The sequence below is a fragment of the Urocitellus parryii genome, chromosome 4 (genome assembly GCF_045843805.1).
Source record: "Urocitellus parryii isolate mUroPar1 chromosome 4, mUroPar1.hap1, whole genome shotgun sequence".
NCBI lineage: Eukaryota > Metazoa > Chordata > Mammalia > Rodentia > Sciuridae > Urocitellus > Urocitellus parryii.
Genome location: NC_135534.1, coordinates 56,329,688 through 56,352,510, shown reverse-complemented (window position 1 = coordinate 56,352,510; position 22,823 = coordinate 56,329,688). Strand labels below are relative to the sequence as shown.

At 43.8% G+C, this 22,823-nt stretch overlaps 2 protein-coding genes across 6 annotated transcripts in view; both read right to left on the bottom strand.

The window, feature by feature from the left end:
• The window catches only part of Ppfibp2 (PPFIB scaffold protein 2), a 145,462-nt gene extending 130,839 nt beyond the window's left edge, over positions 1-14,623 (bottom strand). For all 4 annotated transcript variants that reach the window (XM_026415010.2, XM_026415011.2, XM_026415016.2 and 1 more), the window contains exon 1: positions 14,319-14,623. The gene's annotated coding sequence lies outside the window, so the exon portion shown is untranslated. The remainder of the gene's footprint in view (positions 1-14,318) is intronic.
• Positions 1-22,823, bottom strand: part of Olfml1 (olfactomedin like 1) — a 57,688-nt gene that overhangs the window by 18,425 nt on the left and 16,440 nt on the right. The window contains exon 3 of one of the 2 annotated variants that reach the window (XR_013343565.1): positions 16,607-18,894. Coding sequence is in view for 1 of the 2 variants with exons in the window: in XM_026415021.2 (XP_026270806.1) it covers positions 18,104-18,894 (791 nt within the window). In the remaining variant the exon portion in view is untranslated. Of the gene's footprint in view, positions 1-16,499; positions 18,895-22,823 lie in introns of those variants that run through there. The other variant, XM_026415021.2, reaches the window with a different exon arrangement.

The following is a 22,823-nucleotide window of genomic DNA, read 5'->3' as shown; positions in this document are numbered from 1 at the left end:
ACAACCAAAATATATTTCTCACAGTTCTGGAGATTGGAAAGTCCAAGAACGCAGTTCTGGTAGAATCAGTGTCTGGTGAGAGCCTATTTCCTGATACATAGATGGCACCTTCTACCTATGTTCTCCCATGGAAGAAGAGTCTAGCTAGATCCTTCTGGCTAATGAAAGGACTAATGACTAATCCATTCATGAGGGCTCTACTCTCATGACCTAATCACTTCTCCAAAGCCCCACATTCTAATACCACCACTTCAGGGGTTAGGATTTCAAATAATATGAATGGGGGATGACATAGCTAAGATGAAGAGCATATTCTTAAAACCTGTATTATTTATGAGATAGATTAGTTTTTTTCTTTAAGTAATACACATTGATTTCTTGGATTCTTATATAATGGATATTATGCCTCCCATACCCAGGGCTGGATATAGGCAGATCCTTTGGTTCAGGAGCTCAAACATGGTACACATATTCTAGATTTTCTCCAGCAGTTGCAGGTCTCTCTAGCAGTACCTGACAGAAAGCAGGTACTTGGTGTGCCTTCAAGACTGCAAATTTCATACAGATCATATGCACTCTTAACAATCTCTTGGCACCTTTCTCAGTTATTTCCCTACGGTCTTACCGGGTGGCACTGCTTAGGAACAGTGAGTAGGCTAAGTTTATGATACTTGGGGGCCATCTGGGGCAGATATCTGACAGAGAAGTCGTAGCCAGGGAAGTAAATTTTGGAGGCTTCCAACATGGAAGCTAAAACCAAAGCTGGACTTTAATGGGGTCAGGGAGGCAAAGTACCAAGTGCTGACCACATTCATGGCTGGCTTCAGACTTGAAGCAAAAGGTCCCTGGCCTCATACACTGATTTTGAGCATGCCCATTTTAACTCTAGAGATGGTCTTAAAAGAAGATGGCTGAGGTGTACCAGTGTCACAGAGAGACCTCACAATTGCACTTAGTATGCACCATACACTAGAGGGACACCTATAACCAGTCAATTACTCCAGGAGTTACTTAAGTTTCCGTACACAGTGTGTAACAATTATGTAATGAGATGCATTTCTCAAGTAGAGTATAGGATCCTTCTCATGAATACCATTCCTCGTTCAACTGTTACTTGAGTTAAAATTCTCTTTCAAATATAAGTAATCATGACATTCGAGGACTAGATTTGTGACACCAGGGCAGCCCTTAATAGTTTTTAAAATGTTCTTTATTAGTAGCTAAAACACAGAGGTAGAGCTTTCTGTCCTCTGAAGTCTCCTGTTAACATGAGATCTTGAGTAATCACAGCCCAGACATCATTCTATCTTCTCCCTGAAAAGGCACTGTATCTTCTCTAAGGTTATTATTGCCTCCCCATGTGATTTTCTCAAACTTTCCGAGTGGAGGAAAAGTTTCCCATTTGGAAGCCTAAAGGACTCAAGACCACTCTGAGGACAGAAGAAAGGTGAAGCTACCAAGGCCAGGTATGTGTTCTCAGCTCCAGGAGGAGAGCCAAGCTGGACAGGACAGGGCCCAGGGTATACCTGATCAAGCAATAAGGACTGGCTGGCTCTACAGGATACAGGATGACTTGAGCAGGCAGCCCCCGCCAACACCCACCAGCTCAAAGCCTGAACATGCCTACAATGGAAACAATACTGTCCTTTCATGCAGATGTCCCAGCACCTACTCCACACCCCTGCATGGGCAGGCTTGCAGCAAATGCTTACTGAACCATATCAGCCCCTCCTCTCCACCCCCACATCCCCACCTGAGTTTTTTTTGCCCAGATTTCTCTGACTCTCATCCTTCACCCAACCCTTCCAACCCACTCTCAAGACCCACTCTCGAGTACCACTTTCACCAAATATCCTTTAGGGATGATAGTCTGGGGTCCCAAACAGGTAAGGTTCATTATAATTTGTTACTAATGACAAAGTAACTAAAGATGAGGAAATTTTTGTATAAATGAGAAAATTGGGATTGTCTTGTCCTATTTTAATATACTTTCTTGAATGGGAAAGAAAAGAGAGGAATTTAGCTAAGAATTCAGAAATTATCTATAGCAGTCAGATATTAACAGTTTCTAGATCCCATGAAAATCTATGCAACTTTTAGAGATTTACCTAAATAATATATATGCTTACATATATTAAGTGGGGCCAGGATGTGCTTTGTGACAATCTGGTCACACCCACCAAGTGTTTCTCAAAGTGTTAATGTGGTCTACTACACGTTCACTGACCATCTTCCTTCCTCATCATGATAAAATAAGTTTTTCATGTAATGGACTCTGTATAAGCTGGACTCTGAATATGATAGCAAAATAGGCAGAAAGTACACAGGTTTGAAATCAAGCAGACTGAGTGTACATCAAATTCAGTCACTCACCAGCTAGGAAAGCTTAGGAAAGTACTGCATCCTCGTGGATCCTGCTGAGCTAAGTCCTAAAAGGCTGCTATGAGACAGAAGCAAAACTCTGCTCAATGCCTGAAGCATGGTGAGGATTTTATAAAAGATGATAATGGCCAATCATTATGGATTTGGGGGACCCCCAGCTAAACCTCATTTACTTCTCAGTTCTAACCAACCTAACCACTGGCTATTTTCACACATGCCCCTTAATTTCCAGTCCCTCTCCTTTGCACATTTCTGTTCCCTCTGCCAGGAATTCCCTTCACCTCCACAGAGTCCCTTTCTGTCTTCAAGACACACCTCAATCACCACATGCTCAGAAAGTCCAACCTCTTTTTTCTAAATACTCTTATTTTCTTAGTGTTTATTACAGCCTGATTTGAGTGAGAGGTACATTCCTTAAGTTCCATTCAGGCAGGGGTCATGTCTTTTTCACCTCATGTCCCACTATCCACTATTTTCCTCAGAGAAGAGGAAGGTTTAAAAATTATTTAGTGACTGAAATAATGAGAACACGAGCCTATAAATTATGCTCTGCCTATGCTCCTAACAGGGTGTAGTTTTCCCAATCCCAGTGGGATAGTTCTGACTCTGTGGCTGCCATCTCCTCCCTACCATTTTGTCAGGCCATAATATCTACCCAAACCAGGATATCATGGCACTCAGGCATCCATGTTGCTTAAACACAGCATTCTCCGTCTTCCCACCTACCATACCCCACCCAAAACCTCAGCCCACTTGAATAAAGCCCTGGTGCCCACAGACTCCCCCGCCTTTCTTGGGGCTGGAACCTGCTCTGGGCCGAGACTGTAAACAGTCAAACTTCCCAGTATTGTGGCCAGTGTCCTTCTGGATAACTCCTTTCTATACCCACCATTATTGGATGCTGGGAGCTCAGTGCCTCAGACCACAGGCCCTGGTTCTCTCTGTCCCAGGATGCTGTGTTTTCACAATCTTCATGGAATGGCCCATGGGAAAGAAAAAGCCTTCATGTTGTAGCCTGGCAATTAGGCCAAGGGAGGCACCAGTAGAGAATACACATAGTTTATCACTTTCTATGGATCACAGCCTCAAAGTTTTAGCTCACAAAGGGATATCCTTGGAGCCTTTCCTCTTTCCCTACCCCCATCATTAAGTGGGATATTCCTCCTATGAGCTGGGATAGAGAAGTTTCTGCACAGCTTTAAGGCTGCCTGTCCCTGGCCTTTCACCCTCACTCCACCCTACATGTGCTAAAAGTCATCTCTGCTCAGAAGCCACCAATTATTTCCCACCATCAACAGGATAAAGTTTCCCCTGCCCACCCCCATTATCTTAGTTCCAACTTTTTTCAATTTTTAACAACTGGAAAGAGTCTAGGTAAGTTTCCTCATTATTTCTTTATCCCAGCTTGTTCATTTACATAAGAGACCTCTATGTCCTTAACTCAAAACATTTCATTGACCAGGAAGGATCTTTGCATATTCTCGTCTTTCCTCACACAGAAAAAAACCACCTGCCCTAAAAGGTATATCTCTAGTTCTAATTCCTTAGGACCCAGTCCCAATTAATTGATTTACAAAACCTACTGTCAAAATCTTGCAGTCCAAATTACATATAAGATGGTGTGAGGAAGAAAAAAAGAGAGAGAGAGAGAGAGAAAAGTGTCATAGAGTGGGTAGAGAGAGGTGATGGGAGGGGACGGGAGGGGAGGGGGAAAGGAAGGGTAGCAGCAGAATACAAAAAACATTAATATGGCTGTATGTATAAACGTGGCTGTAAAACCAATGTGATACTGTAATCTGTACATGTGGAAAAAAAAGAATTCATACCCCACTTGAATCAAATGTATGATATGTCAAGATCATTGTAATGTTTTCAGCAACTAATAAAAAAAAATCTTGCAGTCCTTTCAGATAGTCCTTTGACCTCTCAACACAACCTGCCTCCCTTTATTTCATGAAATCCTCTCTACTCAATACCACTCGGACAATAAATGCCCTTTATCTTACTTTAAGAAAGATACTTGGCCTTAGAGACAAGCTTGAGTTTCTTACACCACTTCAAACAAATATCTACCTCCTTTTTTGGTTGTACTGGAGATTGAAGCCAGGGGCATGCTACCACTGAGCTGCATCCTCAGCCCTTTTTATTGTATTTTGAGTCAGGGTCTCATTAAATTGCCCAGGCTGGTCTTGAACACTTCCACTAAACCCTACAGCCAGTCCTGGGAAACAGATTTATGCAATCCTCCTGCCTCAGCCTTCAAAATAGCTAGGATTATGGGTGTACACACCAGGTCTGGTTATCTGCCTCCTCTTTAACTCCCTCTACCATTACTACCATGGCCCCCTCAAGTCTGCATTCTGAGAAGTGTGGAACATAGTATCTCCCTCACCCATCTGAAAATAGTAGTCACATCCCTGTGATCCCCGTGTCTTCCTATCTATACTCAAGTTCTTCCACAGCTTGTAGGACAAGAACCCTGGCTTTGTGCCGCAGTCTGGCTGGGCACAAATCATGAGCCACTCAAGCAGGAACAAACTTTTATTTCCGAACTCCCCCAAACGCCACCCACTCGGCCCTTTCAGGAGCACCACACACCAATCGGAACTCCCTCCACCGGAACTTCACCAACCAACCAACTCAACTCTCCCAGAATCCCCGCCAGAACTCCAAAGTAGTGGGCATCTGAGGCAGCAGGAGCCGCCCTATTGCCCAGACAGCAAAGGTCTATATACAACTGAATACACAGCTTAATTTAACCATCATCATCTCAATGGCTCACTGGCATCACCTCTCAACCACTCCCTCTGGCAAAATGCCAGGTGCCACCCCAACTCGGCTGTGGCCCTCAACAGCTTTGCAGCATATGCGTCCCTTGCCCACATGCCTCCAGGTGTGGCCAGTCTTGGCCAATGTAGGGATGAAGATCCCTTACTAAGCTCTAAACTCAAGATTTCTATTAATGCAGCAGGCTAAGCCAATTTATCTGAGCTTTTCCACAGGGACAAGTAGGACACACTAATTGATTTTGGGAGCCTAAGGGAAGGACTTTGCACTTACCCTGCCACCACTCACTGAGCTGGTTTGGGCTCTGAGATCTGTGTGCTTCCCTTGTCCTGAAGACTGGTGATCAGCTATCTGAAGCCAGACTGTGACCTACCTTGCCACGCACTTTTGCCTCCTGGACTTTCTGTTCACCCCCACCATGACTGCCCTTTCTGTGTCACACCTAGACACCTAAAGAATACTACTCCCCTGAAATATCAGTATAATCCATCTGGATGATGCTAACCCCTCCTTTTGGCAAAGTATTTTTCTTTGGCTTCCTGAAAAGAGAAAAATAATGACAAACAATAATAGGGTTTGACTATCTGCAATGTGCCAAGAACTATAGTCAACACTGATTGCATCATCTCATTTTCACAACAAAGGTGGGCCTATTATCTTAACCCATTAAACAGATGAAGAACTTAAGACTCAGAGAAGTAAAGAGACTTGCTCAAAGTACCAACAGCAAACCTGTGTAGAGCTGGAGTTTGAATGGAGAACTGTCTGATTCAAAGCCCCCATTCTACTTTATTTATTTTTTATTTTATTTTTTTTATTGGTTGTTCAAAACATTACAAAGCTCATGACATATCATCTTTCATACATTTGACTCAATTGGGTTATGAACTCCCATTTTTACCCCAAATACAAATTGCAGAATCACATCGGTCACACACTCACATTTTTACATAATGGCATATTAGTGACTATTGTATTCTGCTACCTTTCCTATCCCCTACTATCCCCCTCCCCTCCCCACCCATAATCCCTCTCTACCTCATCTGCTGTTGTTCAATTCTCTCCCTTGTTTCCCCCCCTCTTTCCCCCTCACATCCTCTTCTATGTAATTTTGTGTAACATTGAGGGTCTCCTACCATTTCCATATGCTTTCTCTTCTCTCTCCCTTTCTCTCCCCCCACTCGTCTTTGTTTAATGTTAATCTTTTCCTCATGCTCTTCCTCCCTGATCTGTTCTTAGTTGCTCTCTTTATATCAAAGAAGACATTTGGCATTTGTTTTTTAAGGGTTGGCTAGCTTCGCTTAGCATAATCTTCTCTAATGCCATCCATTTCCCTGCAAATTCTATGATTTTGTCATTTTTTATTGCTTCGTAGTACTCCATTGTATATAGATGACACATTTTTTTTATCCATTCATCTATTGAAGGGCATCTAGGTTAGTTCCACAGTCTAGCTATTGTGAATTGTGCCGCTATAATCATTGATGTGGCAGTATCCCTATAGTACGCTCTTTTAAGATCCTCAGGGAATAGTCCGAGGAGGGCGATAGCTGGGTCAAATGGTGGATCCATTCCCAGCTTTCCCAGGTATCTCCATACTGCTTTCCAAATTGGCCTTACCAACTTGCAGTCCCACCAGCAGTGTACAAGTGTACCCTCAAAGCCCCCATTCTAGAGTTACCAGGGTCCTCAGGGTCAGGGAGGCCAAGCCCCCAAGATGGAGAAAACCTGCACCTATCATGAAGGAAGGTGGGAGGTGGGCAGGAGTCAGTTTCCTTATTTCCAGGAGCAGGACAATAATCCCTGCCTGGGGCACTATGCAGCACCAGTGAGCCTAAGCAGTGAAACCCTAGACAGACACACACAGGGCTGTTGTTGCTGTTACCAGGTGAGCAGTATTCATTGAAGAACAAGATGTCTTGGCTGGCTGCAGGAAGAGCTTATGTAATAAACTTTTTCATGACATCCAGTCAAGGTCAGGTGTCAGAGCCAAGAACTATTCCTTCACTCTGGCAAAATGTTGTATGCTAAGAAACTGCCAGTCCCACCCAAAATTATATTCTAACTTCTCTCCTCTCCCCATACCAATCCACTCTCCCCTACCCACACTTCCTTGCCTGCCTGTTTCTCATAAAATTTAGTTTTGAACACTCAGTTTGATGTCACACATCCCAGTGTGAAAACAGTCCTATCGTTCCAAGCTCATATATTTTAGCATTTATCTTACCTCCTTTCACCCCTCAAAGCATCCATATGGGCCAATAAATAAAATTAAGTCTAATACTCTGGAACCTTCAGAAATCTGTTTCCCAGGACTGGCTGTAGAGCTCAGTGGTAGTGTTTGCCTAGATGCACAAGGCCTTGGGTTTGACTCCAAAGCACACACACATACACACATGAGCATGTATAAATACACACCCCATAAAGTGGTAATAACACTTCCCCTGCCTCATGAGACAAGCCCTTTGTCAAAGCTACCATAGCTAAAAGTTCTACACTTTCTTCCCCTCTATCCCTCTACAAGTCCCATCTTTACCTTTGATGCCTCCATGAAGAGGTGGACTTGTGCTGGAAGAAGGAACTTGTTGCCCCTGAGAGAGCTGTCCTGTATATAAGGCAAGGTCTTCTTAGTTTGAGTTGTGACTCTGTCCTTTTCTGTTCTTTCAGTCCCTACAACAGACCTCTTGGCTTCTATACAACTCTGTGTCTCCCTCTCTCTTACACATAAATTCACATACACCTGTCAAACAATGGGTTCCTTCTGTCAGAGCTTCTGGATCTTTCTACAAGAAAAAAGTTAGAGAAATTTTGTAGGACTTCTTGGGACACCTAGTGCAATCAAAGAAGTGGCCCTCCAGCTCAGAGTGGTCCCTGCCCAGCCTGAAAGATTCAGCTGTATGTAATGGGTTTATTCCAACATGCACACAAGTTGCTGTGGAATCACATCTTTACCCTGGAGAGTTGAGGCAGCAATTCAGACTGACCCCACTAAAAACCCTTCCTTATTCACCAAAACTTTGGCTATCCCTAAGCAGACAGAGAAACCCTGGGATTAGGATTTCCCGCTATACTATCCTCATTCCCAGGTAAAAATAGCTATACCCAAAGTAGAGCACCCTGGGAATGCCACAGCAGCTTCAGGCCAAAGTAGAGGCCATGTAGGATCTATTCCCTATACAGTATCTAAGCTAACTAGTTTCTTCCTAGAGATTTGTTAATGGATCCTCCACCCACCTGCCTCTGAATAATGATTCCTAAGCCTTGGAAAACCCAACTTTCAAGTTTGCAATCTATGGCTGTCCCTGTGTTACTTTACCATGGGTGAGCAAACTCATGCACACACTTTGTTCTCAGTGCAGTGGCAGTGGGGACAGGCAGGGGTAGGAGGTGCATGTGTGTGTATATATTTATTTCTACACAACCTCTGAACAAGATGAAGTGGAAAATGGAAAGACCCAGCTACATAGCTCCAAAAAGCCAAAGAGGCTTGTAAGTTTCCCCTTAAAGTGGACTCCCAGTATTCCTTGTGTCTTTTGTTTTTGTTTGGCAACCACATGTCAGGTGATAATGTTTCACATGCATTAATGCAGCTCTGCCTTAGTAAACTTAAGTGACCAGGGCACATGGTAAAGGCAAGGCATTATATTAGGAGGCTAAAGGCTGGAGCCTGGCTGTGCAGGGAGGTATGGGAGGGAGGGGTGAGAAGAGGAGGGAAATTCCACCAAGTCTCTTGGCAGCAGTGCAGATTCTAGATAAGGTTCTCTCTCATCATCTGACAGGTGTGGCCTTCAGTCAGTCAGCTGGATCCCTGACCCCTGCCCCTAGTTGGAGGAAGTCCTCAGGACTGATTGCCTCACCCAGCTAGCTGTCACTCCCACCCTCTGCTCCCATCCCCATTCAAGTTCTCATGAACTAGCAAAATGTGTCCCTAAAGTCTGTATGGGGTAAGGATGTTTGGTTCTTGGAATACCTTTTTTCATGAAAATGGTAAACTGATGAGTGGTTGTATTCCCAGAAAAACACAATTAATTTACATGTACCCACACTGAGCATAAGAAGTAGAAGAGTTCTGGTACCATAAAAGCACTCTTACCTATTTAGCCCCACATGCATGGAGGACACAGGACAAACAGGAGGCCTCGTGAGCCTTTTGGCCCCCATTGGCATTGGCTGCCAACAGACTACAGGTCAAAACCCTGTATGCCTCCAGCCTTAGGTCCTCTGCAGACTGAATTCACCCCAATCTGGTCTCATTCCCATTTTTCATTGCCTAATGGAATCTCCATCTGGACCTTCTGGCGGCATTCCTCTGACCAAACACTGTGCTACAGATGACGGAGTCCCAGCCAGAAGGCTAGGAGACCTGGGTTCTGCCACCAAAAGGGGGGGGGTGTCCTTGGGCAGGTTATTTTGGGTTTCACCATCCTCCTTGGTCAAAATATAAAGGGAAAGCAAGAATCCATTCTGATTCCAAAAGGAATCAATCACCCTCATTTCCCTTCCCCCTTCCAAGAAGTTCCTCCATGCTCTCATGCTGCTAACAATTGCCTTATTCTTCTTCCAGCAAACCAGAACAAAATGTCAGTGTCCAAATTGACTCCTTTCTCTCTCTTTCAAATCCAAGTAGTCACCAAATCCTACTGGATTTGTTGGCAAGCTCACTTGCTTCCATTCCCTCCTCTCCCCTGCTACTATCATTCCCTTGATTCATGTCCTAAGCTTCCATTCCCTCCTCTCCCCTGCTACTATCATTCCCTTGATTCATGTCCATGAGTTATCCAATAGTCCATCCTCACAAGAAATCCCTCCCTCTCTCTAACCTGTACTTTATAGCTCCAAATCCTCCTGAAAACACAGCTTTCACCATGTCTTATCGATTCTCAAAAACCCTAAATGTCACCGATGTCATACAATTTGAATTCTTTAGCTCTAGATTTCAAAGATTTACATGATCTGACCCCAGTCTGAGATCCCAGGCTCTCCTCTGTTAGTGTCCCCATCCACTCCAAGATTCTAGTCATGCAGGCCCACTACTCTTTGGGCCTGTCTGTCTTTCCAATCTTTCAGCTTCTGCTCCTTTTCTTCCCTCATCTTCCACAAAAAATGAACTACCCCTTTTCCTCTTTATTGAAGAAAACACTGCAAAGCCAGCCAGTTCAGGGCCCACATTTACCACAACACTTCCTGAACATCTACTAGATAGTGAGCCATACACAGAGCTGAAGCAGCCCAAAGCAGTTCAGAGCATAGAGAGAACTGCAAATAAGTGACTTAGGTAACACAGAAGAGATCTAAATTTGTTGCACTGTGTATATATTAGAAGCAAAGAGTAAAAACGAAGATGGTAAGGAGTTTTCAAGAATTTGATCAGCATCCTGAAGAATTAATAACAGTTCATCCATCTTGCAGAGCAGAGACAACAGATATTTCCAGGGAGAGGAAATGTGTGTGCAGAAGCAGGGAGACACATAAAAGCAGAAATGATTGAGTCCCTTGGTTTGGGGAACATTGGAGATGCAGCTGGAGAGCTAAATTAGGGCCAGCCTCTACACTGCCTTGAATGTCTTACAAGAATGTTATATTTTATCCTATCAGACAATCTCATCCTGTTGGTGTCTACAGATGTGTTACAGAAACCAAGATTAATACACAACATAGAACAGGGTGATTAAAAGCACCGTGCACAATGAATGCTTAGCCCTCAGTGTGCATACATGTATAATATGAATGTGACAGAGATACAGAGAGGAAATGAAATTACCAAAGAGTACTAAACCAATGACCCTAAGGCCAAAAGAAATCATAAATTTGCTAAAGGCAAAGCTCAGAGTGAGCAGCCCTCTGGAATTTTGAGACCTTAAGGTGACTGAGTTTAGAGCTCAACAGATGGCTCTAGGGCATCATTTCCCAGAAGACTATTTACCAGTTATGTGGAAGATAAGAATAGGCCCCGAGGAGATCCACAAGGTCCAACAGAGCTGGCTTTAAGAGAAAACATAGCCAGGTGGGTGGCACATGCCTGCAATACCAGCAATTTGGGAGGCTTAGGCAAAAGGATCACAAGTTCAAGTCTAGCCTCAGTAACTCAGCAAGTCCCTAAGCAACTTAGTGAGACCCTATCTCAAAAATTAAAAAGGGTTGGGGATGTGGGCTGAGGCTGTAGCTCAGTGGCAGAGTGCTTGCCTAGCATGTGTGAGGCACTGGGTTGGATCTTTAGCACTGCATAAAAAAACTAAACAAATAAAGGCATGCTACTGTCCACCTACAAGTATAAAAAAAAATTAAAAAGGGTTGGGGACATGGCTCAGTGGTAAAACACCTCTGGGTTCAATCCCTAGTACCTGTCCGCCTATACAGACTACAACTCACCTTTCCTATATTCTTGAAAACAGGGACACATAAGTGCCATCAATCACTAAAATGAAAGCATGATGCTAGAAGACAAAAGTCCAAGGGAAGTGGAACTCTTGAGGAAAGAGGAAGCAGGAAAAATAGTGACTCAGGAAAAAACAAAGCTACCAAGAGTTTTAGCCTAGTTGTGCCCACACCAAATAGTGACTGAGTGTCACATCTTGAATGGAGATGCACAATCTATGAAACTTAATAAATGTTTAAATACCTTGTCTCTTGTGCTTGTATAACTCTACCATCTCATATTTTGTACTAAGGGGATTTTAAGCAGAAGGGCATCATGAACAGATTTGTAATTCAGGGAAAAAAATATCTTATGCTCAAGTAAAAAACAACTTCTAAATAGTACCATTCCTCAATTACAAAGTTAAATTCTCCTAGAACTGCTCCTCCCTCCTCATGTAGTGACTGACACCTCCCACTTCTTAGTCTCCTAGCCTACAGATTCTGTATTTACAGGGTCTCTTGGGTCCCAATTTCACCATTCTCTCAGGTCCCAGATAAGGGCTCATTACTTCTACCCCAAATTAGTCTGCCAGTCTCCTAAGTAGCCTCCCCAGTCTTGCTTCCCAAGCATTGCCAGAGTCCACTACAGCCACTCCTACCAGGCAGTTGTCAGAATCTCCTGGGGGATCTTTTTTACAATATCCCAAACCTACCTAATCTGAACTGTTCCTAAAGCTCCCTCAAGCAAGTCAGTTTGCAAACTACTACTTTAAATTCTTGCTATAGATAATGAAGTGATAGCCATCCTCCCCTGAAAAAGTTAGAAATGCAGAACACCAGATCCCACCTCTGAGCTACCCAATCAAATCTGCATTTGAAGGAGATTTTCAGTGAGTCTTATTGTTAAAGTTTGAGAAGCACTGCTTCTCAAACTTCCACAAAACATTTACTGGATTTTCTGTTTCAGGCTGGGAGTTGGGTCAAGGGTCAAAGTTTCGACTTTGAGCTGCTCACAGAACCATAAGTCAATCCTCTGCTTAAAATCATTTGACTCCCATGCCTTCAGACAAAGTCTGAATGAACTTCTTTCTACACCTGCTGTTTTTGGCCAGCTGGGACCATGTTCCATCTTGTTACCTGCTTTACTGTTAACCACCCACCATAGGGGCCAGGCTGGACTGCTGGCCACTTGTCACTAGTCTGAGCTTGCCTGTCTCTACAGCTTTCACAGCCTAGGTCACTCCTACTCACTCACCTCTGCCTGCAGAAACCTTGGAGAAATCCTTTGAGGTTCATCACTTATACCACCCCTTCCTGAAATTATCCCAGATTTTTTATGCTTAAATGAAAGATGGGAATTTCCCCACTTTGTTCCTACCTCCTTCATGTAATTAATCTTACTTCACTTAGTCCTACAGACATAGCCCATCTATGTTAGCTACTGCAGTAAAGAGATCATGATACTCAGCTTGTTTCCCTAGTAGCAACAAGCTAATGACTAGTACATTACCAAATCTCAAAGTAACACTATTAATGTTATATAAGGGATAGGAGTCTAAATGTGCTTTCAGTAGTAAAGCACATTTGCCTAGCATGTACAAGGCCCTGGGGTTGAAACCCAGCACCACACACACACACACATACACACCCACACACACACACACACACACACACAAAATCCAGGATGAATGCAATATTGAAAGACTCACCAATCTCCCTTGTCTCTCACTTCAAGATCAATTAAATATAAATTTAAGCAGAGAAAAATAATTTATAAATCAGATAACATTTAAAATGAATTGTCTATAACTATACTGAATATACTAATACATGAGAGTATGACTATCCTAATACATGAAAGTATGACTATGACTATACCACTAATAAAAGACTAAAGATGAATTATGTCTGCTGTTAACTACCTTTCTGTAGTTGAACATTTGACTTCACAAAACACCATTTGTAAACATAGTAGTTTTGTTTTATAAAAATTAATGAAGCGTAGAGGAAGGAGAGAGAAATAGAAAGAAACAGACTAACCAAAATTTGGAAAGGGAAACAGATCTCTACCAAATATCCAGCTGCCTTAAAAGATAAAATATAATCGGATTTTCACTGACTAGAATGCCTGTTTTGATCCTACCCAAATCCCAAGTCTCGGGTCTTTAAATATATAATCTTATTTTCTTCTGAAGGAAAACTACCAGTCTGGAGTTGGCATGTCAAGCGGGAAGGAGGGTGCACTCTTAAATAGGACCATCCCCATATTGCAGTCTACTGGGAATCAGCGGCTTGGGCTTTTGAAAAGCATGCTGCATTTTTGCAATTACAATATAGCATTGGTCTTAGCCCGGGCATCGCTTCTGGACACACACTTTTTTGAACAAAGATCTGCCTGGGTGAACAATATTAAAGCTGTCATACCGACTTGGGCTCTCTAGTTTACACTGAACGCTGAAGTAACCACCAACTCTGGCATCTCCAGGACTATCCTGGCACCTGTGAGAGCGCGGGCTGTCTGCGGATTCTGGGCAAAGCGGGGTAAAGATCCCAAGCAAACCCATAGGAGTTATACCCTCCTCCAGTCTTCTGGCCAGAGAAAGGGAAAGGGTTCCCATCCGCTCGCCTGGGACACCTTCCCGGCCCAAAGAGGCACAGACCTCACGCCCCGTGTGGTTGTTGGATCTAGAGGATCTGTGTCCCCAGGCAATGCCCCTGTGGGGGAATCCCCTTCCGGACAGCGGAGAGCCCCTGTCACCTGGGGGAAGTTCACCTGAGGGAAGCCCACTGACCTGGATGCGGGACGCCGCTTCTCTCCGGGCGGATCAGGTGTGCGGGCCGCTCCTGTGCCCCTCCCACCTCCGAACAGGAGAGCGGAAAACTCAGCTACAGGCCACCGTCCCACCGACCAACAGTCTGACCAACCAGCAGACCGACCGGCAGCCGCCGGGTCCCGCACCCACGTGACGGAGGCGGAGGCCCCGAGGGAAGCTCGTCCCTGAGCGTCCCTCTCCCACCCCTGGAATCTCCTCCTAAGGCCGCCACTCCGCCTCCCTCTCGGGAACCACAGCCGGCCTCTGGGACCCGTCCGCTGCCGTTCCAGTTCCCCAGGGACCTGCCTCATCTCCCCCGCCCCCTGGGCCGCGCTCCGCGTGCAGGCTCCAAGCCCCGCCTCTCCCGGAGGACCACGCCCCTCCCGGGCCCCGCCCCGCTCGCTCCACCTCCTCCTCCCAGACCCTTCCGGCTGCTGGGCCCCTGGGCAGTTCTCAGTGTTGGTGCTCCTGGCCTCTGGGGTTTCGGTAGCCCCTCAGGACCGCTCCTGCGACGCAAGGAGTAAAACTGAAGAAGCAGGAAGACACTATGCAGAGAATTGCAGGGAGAGAAACACCGAAAAACTTACTAGGGGCACACTCAGCGCAGCAACCCTTGGGACGTCCGTACTTCCCCCACCCAGTGAGCGAAGCAATAGAAATTGAGGTTGGTCTGAGGAGAGCCTCTTTCCTTGTCTGTGAGCCCCGCCCATCCCACGGAATCTGCATATTGGCAGGCTCCGTCCCGGCCCACCTTAGGTCCGGTTGTGCTCTAACCCCGCGACCTGGGGTGGAGGTCCCTCTAGTGGTTGGTGGCGAACGATAGCTCTGTGCCAGGTCTTGCGAATATCTGAGGACAAGGAGCACTTCCTGGGCCCAGCACCAAGGTCAGGTACCGTAGGTCCAAGAAAAGCTTTGGCAATGTCTGACCACAAAGAATGATTTCTTCAATGGAGAGTTCTGAGCCCTAGAGACCGATTCCAACATCGACCCCCAGTGTGCAACCTGAAGTCACACCACCAGTTGGTTGCTGTGCCTGGGCTTACACGGACAGGCTGCTCAATTCAGCTGATTAAAATCCTCCGTGAGCCTCAGATGGCAGCAACACCAGGAACTCTGGCACAGTCCACAGCTTTGGCAGGAGTCACTTACAGCTCTGGCCTCCGGTTCTTTACAGGCTGGAGAGTTGGCAGACTCCATGGGACACATCTTTTTTCAAACCAAATTTACCCTCGTGGTTTGAAATTAACAGTGTGCCCAGAGACTTGTACACGTGAATAGAACATAAGCCACACTGGCAAATAGGAGACGTGTGGTCACTGCAGGAACCTAGCCAGCAGCAGATCAAGGGCAAAGCCAGCAGAGGAAGGCTGGGGCCCACAAGAGTTGTGTTACAGCAAGACACCCTTCAGTTCTATTTTACTTCCTTAAAATAGCAGCAGAGAAACTTTGATAAATGGTGTCTGCCACAGTTCACACAAGTTCATGGGTGTTTCCAAATCCCACATGTATTGCCCCAAGGAACCCACTGTCCTTACCCCAGCCCCCAGAAAATGCTAGTCTGTTCTTAGAACTATACAATTACTTTTTTTTTTTTTAATTCTGGGGTGGAACCCAAGACCTCATGCCCACAGGGAGAGCATCTATCACTCTGCTACACCCCCAATTTAACCATTACTTTTAGAAATGTAAAAAAGTAACTGGCTAACTTATCTGCACTTTAGAACCACCTTGCAGGGAAGGGGCTTAAAAAATAATGATGTCTGTGACCCACCCCTAGAGGGTCTAATATAATGAGCTAGGGGTGTGGCCTGGATATTAGGAATCTTAAAGTTCCCCAGCTCTGGCTATAGTTCTGGTATAGGTCACCAGAACATCAGTTCTCATATAAATCCAACAAGAGACCTCAGAGATGAAAAGTTCACCTGAGAGAAACCCAAGAAGATGTTCCCCTGCCTGTTTTCATGCAGGGGCTCTCTCCTGTTGATAACTCCACTCCACTCTCCATTGCAAGGCAGGCCACTTTCTCTTTTTTTAACATTTATTTTTTAGTTTTAGGTGGACACAATATCTCTATTTTATTTTTATGCAATGTTGAGGATCGAACCCAGTGCCCCGCGCATGCCAGGCAAACGTGCTACCATTTGAGCCACATCCCCAGCCCAGGCCACTTTCTTTATATCTGTGAGATAGGTAATGTTACTTTCCCACAGGCAGGCCCCAGGCCCACAGGGTGGATAATAACACTACATTTATTTATTTATACCTACCTCATTTCACAATGGATTTGGGCTCTCTGTACTGTTCTGTTAGAACTGTGGGTAATTACACTGTATCTGTAGGTTGAGTCCTTCTTTTCTGCCACAGATCTACTCAAATGCTACAGGGGAGAAAAACCTCTTTTCACTGCCCATGGTCCCGGCCTGGACTTGGCAAAGACCAGGGAACAGCTGCAAGCACACAAAGCAAGCCCTCTCATGTGACCAACCTGGAAAGACAGGAGCCTCAGCACATGACACAGACTGGCACCACAGCCTGCACTTGTGACCCAAACTCAGCCGAATTAGACACACACATGGGAACCACTTTGAAGCCCCTCTCAAGAGGCATGCTGCCCTCTGTGCCACACGGCATGCCTGCTGTGGTAGACAGTTGCTTGCCTGTTACCTGGCTTCCATCCAGATTCCAGAATATTAACCAAGGTTCTCTGTGTATTGGGGATTGTTCACAGTAAACTCAACACAGGCAGCACTCCCTAAAAGCTTTCATGATGAGGGTATATAGGCAAATATAACCTGATGAGCTTATTTGCTTAGTGTTACTTTTATTGCATTTAAAGCCAAAAGAGAGAAGCAAATGACAGTAAGGCAAGATGAGGTAGAGGTGGTGTCCTCACCCTTAAGCTGGCTTTCTGGAGGAAGTAGCTTTTGAAAGACCTATAGGAAGGTCTTGTGCAGACGTGAAAACTGACTTAAGAGGGACACTATTATTTTTAGACTGAACTATGAACACACTGATTATAAATGGTTGGGTGAACAAAAATAAATATTTGATGCTTCCTTGGGCAATGGAAGGACTATGAGATTTGTAGCAGTTTCTAGCTCTTTCATTTTGTGGTTGTGCTACTTTCAACAACTCACCTAGACCCTTTCTTATCCTGTAGAATGGCAATTGTAAAGACTTGTTCACATCTCACAGAGTGAGAATTAAATAATATGCAAATACTTTGCAACTAAAAAGTGGTATTCAGATGTTAATTTTTTAACTCTATTATTGGTAGAAAGGCAAGACTAGGGGAAATAAAGATTAAACATCAATAAGAAATAGTACTTTCATTGGGCAGTGAAAAATGAAAAAAATATTTATGGGCATTTGGGAAAGACAGAGAGGAGTCTGAGTATCTGTGGGGACATATGATTCTAACTGTTAAGGGATAAAAGCAGAGTTAAAGCAAATGCTGGAGAACAAAAAAGAAAAGGCTAGAAGTCAGCAGGACCAGAATGTAGCTGGCCAAAAGGGCCAGGACATTTGGATGAGTAATGGACTTTGCTGAAAATTCTCCAATGATGGACTCTCATCTATGCTCTTGGAAGATTCCCTAATGCATTGCCACCTGGGAAAGGATGCATACGTATTCCCACTTCTACAACCTATTCCTGTGTATGACCAGAGTGATACTACATTGTGAAGAGGTTGTGGTCTCAGTGTCCCAGAGAGCAGCTGCCAAAGCCATGATGTTACTCTCCCTCCTTCCCAGTTGCAACATGTTACTCCAGAGGCAGCTTTCTCTTTGTCTGGAGTCTGTAAAGGATCTGGTTTCCTTCATTCCAGGCATAGAGCTGCTTATCTCTGGGATTGTAATGGATCATGGAATGGCTTCTTGGCCGCCTGGGGAAGAACAAGTTGGACAGATTCTCCTCCCTGATAGTGTCCAGTGGATCATAGACGCAGGTGATGTGATGCGGGCCCTGGCCACCAGAACTGTAGACTACATAGAGAACCCCACACATGAGGAATGAGGCTTCAGCATCCTGGCTTCTGCAAGGAGTATCCCATGAGTGCTCCACTCCCAGTGTGCCAGGCTCAATTTTTGTGAGAACCAAATGGCCTTGGATGCCTGGACCTGAGTGAATGGCCCAGAGCCCATGCTCATCCACAGCCAGGTCAATGTAAGTGAAAGGGGAGTGCTGGTAGACCAGTGCCCGGCCTGCCCCTCCTGGGAGCAGCATTCGATCTTCTACAGTCCTCTTCTGCAGATTATATTTGATTATCTCATTTAAAGTCCCTAGGTTGTGAAAAAATAGAAAACCTCTGTAGATCACCTGGCCTGATCCCTGCCAGGAAAGTGGTAGGTTTAGCTTCCGGGGAGGGGGTTTGGTGCTGTCCTCCATGAATGCCCGCATGTTTGCAAATTCCCAAACAGTGTTGTTTCTGGATCCAATTAAGAAATATACTTTTGGAGAGTCACTGCCAGCATCTTTCATCCAAGAGCCATCTGTGTCAATAGTCTTCTTCACTATTTTTAGAGACTTTATACTCGTCAGCATGTTATCACAGCCTGGCCAAACAGGAGAAAAAGGAGAGATTATTTAACATGAGATGTTTACTTTTGTGGAAGACTTACTATGCCTGGAATATCCTGTTTCCTTTCAGTTCTAATAGTGATAGGGAAAATTCTCAAGTCTACTATAAAATTATGGTCCTTAAAAGAAGAGTTCTTCTTAGGGAAATCCTAGGGCAAAAATGGAACACAGGTAAACATTTCATGTTTTTCAGATAAAATGCATTGAAATTCCAGCATTAAGCCAAGATCACTCTTTCATCTCTTATTTTTACAGATTGATTTTTCCCCATATGGTTCAGAATAAATTTATTACATGAGTTATGATATGATTCAATGACGAGTTATGATATGATTTAACGAATCAGAAACTAAATGAAGAATGGGTCTTTGGTAAGACAGTTGCTGTCCAGTTTCAAAAGTTAGCCATTTTATTCACTTCAGGATATAAGCAGCCACTTGCTGTGTCAGAGACCCTTATCATTCAAGAGTACATAGAATTGGCACAGTGAGAATGACATAGGTGTGAAGACATGTAATTCAGTTCTGTTTACCAAGATTTTACTGGGTATCTACTGTGTATTTAGCTTACAAGCTTCTCAAAAGAGTGATAAGATTTGAGGATATATATATATATATTTTGGTCCTAAACCATGAGGAGATATCTTCTATTGAAGGATTCTGGCATTCTGAAAAATTCTTAACATTGCTGCAACATTGTAAGAGCTCAAATCATCCATTTGTGAATTTATGGATATATTTACTCAGAAGACATTGAAAAATCTACAAGGCTAGGTGTTATGGGGTGAGGTATAATGGGTAGAGATGCAAAGATAAATTAGGCATGGTTCTTTCTTATTAGGTACATGCTTAGCTAGGATGTAGGATTGAAGGGTTTTTTGTTTGGGTTATTTTTGTTGTTTTTTTGTTTGTTTGTTTTTGTCTTTTTTAATATTTATTTTTAAGTTTTAGGTGGTTACAATATCTTTATTTTACATTTATGTGGTGCTGAGGATTGAAACCAGTGCCTCGAGCATACTGGGCGAGCATTCTACCACTGAACAACAACCCCAGCCCTGTTTTTGTCTTATTTTTTACAAAAGAACATACATAAGGGAGATAACATTTGAGGTAGGGAAGAATCTGCATTTGATTTGGCCCTTGAAAGATGAGGGATTAGGTAAAATAATACCTAATAAATTTAAACCAATACAATCTAAATACTTAATATTGTCTCAACTAGATGCAAATACCAATGTGTAGATTAGAGCCAGCTCTATTGCCTGGAACCTTGAAGATGGAGCTAAAGAATTTGGGTTTTATTCTATTGGCAGGGATAGAACTATTGAAGTCATTGAGAAGGAAAAGACTGTCAAGGCTGTTCCATAGGGTAAGCTGGTAGCCTATGTATGATAGACTCACAAGGAAGAGAACAAAATCTGGGAGACCAATTAGGAGGTTATTTCTATAGTCCAAACAGGATGATAAAGGGTCTAAACTAGGTGAAAGAAGATGAAGTAAAAAGAAGGGGTTTACATTATTCTAGCTCCTTACTGCCATTTCAGACTACTTACTGCTCCACCTTCATGCATACACTCTTCCTTCTTTGTATCCTTTTCTTCTCTTTTCTTTTTTTCTTTCTTTCAGTGAGTGTTACTAAGGGTTGAACTTAAGGGCACGTAGAGATAGGGCCTCTCTAAGTTGCTGAGGCTAGCCTTGAACTTGGGATCCTCCTGCCTTAGCCTCCTGAATTAAATGACAGGTTTGGGCCACCATGCCTGGCCTGTTCTTTGTATCTCACCCTTTATTTTTCAACTTCTCTTAGCTTAATTGCTGACTGTTCTCCAGTACACTATGCCATATGCACAGAGTACTTCTTCAACTCCTTGAAAACTTCCTTTTAAACCACTTTAGCAAAACCCTTCAATGGGCATATTTTGAATCCCCCAACCTCCAGAACCGTTGTATAGAATTGTTAGAAATCAACAATTCTAATATCCCCACCTTTCCAACAGTATCTTACCCTTCCATTTCTCCCTCCTTGTTTATTTGAGTGCTGTGGATTAATAAGTCTCTTTTTATTTTTTCATGAAATATTATTTTTATTGGTGCAATATAATTATGCATAATAGTGGGATTCATTATGTCATATTCATCCATATACATAATTTGATCATTCTCATTTCTTTGTACCTTCCCTTTCCTTCCCCTCCTCCCTCCCCCATCCTCTTGTCTGATGATCTCCTTTCCATTATTATTAGTATCAGTATTTTAACTAGTATCTTACAGATTTCATTTCCCAGTACTTCCCCCATGCCCTTCCCTCCTCCCTCCCTCTCAATCGCCTTCCTCTACTCTATTGGTCTCCCTTCTAGATAAATTTCTTTTAATATCAATTCCTTAAGAGGCTTGTGACCACTTTAAATATGTCCACCCTAAAATTATCTACTAGAACACCTTTCTTATTTCTTTGAGATCACTTATTTTTATTGATAATTTTTTTGTTTTATTTATATAAACTCATTGTCTATCTCCCCAACTAGACTCCACAAGAAAAAGGCCTCTGTCTTCATGTTTAGTATTGTGCCCTAACGGCTAACTCAGTGCTTTGAAGGTTCTGTACATGTCTATTGAATTAATACAGAAAATAATTTCATTTAAGCAGATATTTTTCCTAGGATCTAAATAGCACTGCATATCCTGAGTTCTGACCACAGGCCCATCTTAAGTAAATAATCATTTGAAAAGTACTTTAATGCTTTTAAGACACTTTCAAATCCATTATTTTCACTTAAAAAAAAAAAAAGATTCCAACCTAAGGTTCTTGTGAAGGGAACATGTGGCAGATGTAGGGGTGGGGAGCGAGCGAAGCTGGGAAGAGCTGAGTCCCAGTCAGTCCTGTCTGTGGTTATGTTACTACTGGCTACTCCCAGAGGCAGAGAGACCTTGCCTGGCCCACACTATGGCTAGGGAAAGACTTGAGGGTGAACTGCAGTAATCTCTCAGCCATCAGCAGTCACCATGTCTCCATGCTGACAGGCTTCACCAGTCTGAGGACTTGCTTTCCTTTAGCCTCTAGGTCACCACTTTCCTGAGTGTCCTGGCCTATAGGAAACCAGAGTCCTGGGAAGGTACATGGGAACCTTATGTATTTCAGGAGCGGCCAAGAGACGGACTCTTTAGTACACTTAATTACTGGTGGCTATAGCATTTTTGTGAAAGAGGACAAATGAGCTGTGCTGTTTACAGGACCCCTTCTCTGCTTGAGCACAGGAGAGTTTTTCCAGTGCCACAAGCTGAGCTTGTCTGATGTGAAGCGTCTGCTCTTCCCAGATCCTATATTGACCATAGAGGATAAATGAGTGAGGCTTTAATCCTGCAAGGACTTTTATGGAGGAAGAAGGGGTCCATGGGTTATTAGAGAAGCCTAGAAGCTATTCCTTATTAAGGAATGGGCACAGGGCTGAAGAAGTTAATAAATGTCTGACAAATATATAAAATATATTTGATACTATTCTAGGATCTTTGTATTAACTTATGTAATTCTTATGAATTTTAGTGGTAGATAGTTTCATCCCCCTTTTCCAAATGAAGAAAAATTAAGGCTTGTACAAGTTACTTGGAAAGGTCACTCAGCTATGGAGAAGGAGTCCTCTGAGCTCATTCAAGCTGAAAGGCATGAGCTGGGGCACCTGTGTCTAGCCTCAGCAGCATATTGGTGGGCATGTATGGTGGGAAGGGGAGGAGAGTGATATGTCCTGGCATGAGGGCCATGGACCTCTGAGGATGACAGGATATCTGTCTTGACTAGGTGCCCCCCTGCCTACCCATCCTTCTATCTGGGAAGAAGGCCAGCAGGCTTGCAGCCCAGCTATGGAAGGACTGTGTCTAAGAATAAGGCACGTGAATGTCTTACCCAAAGAAAA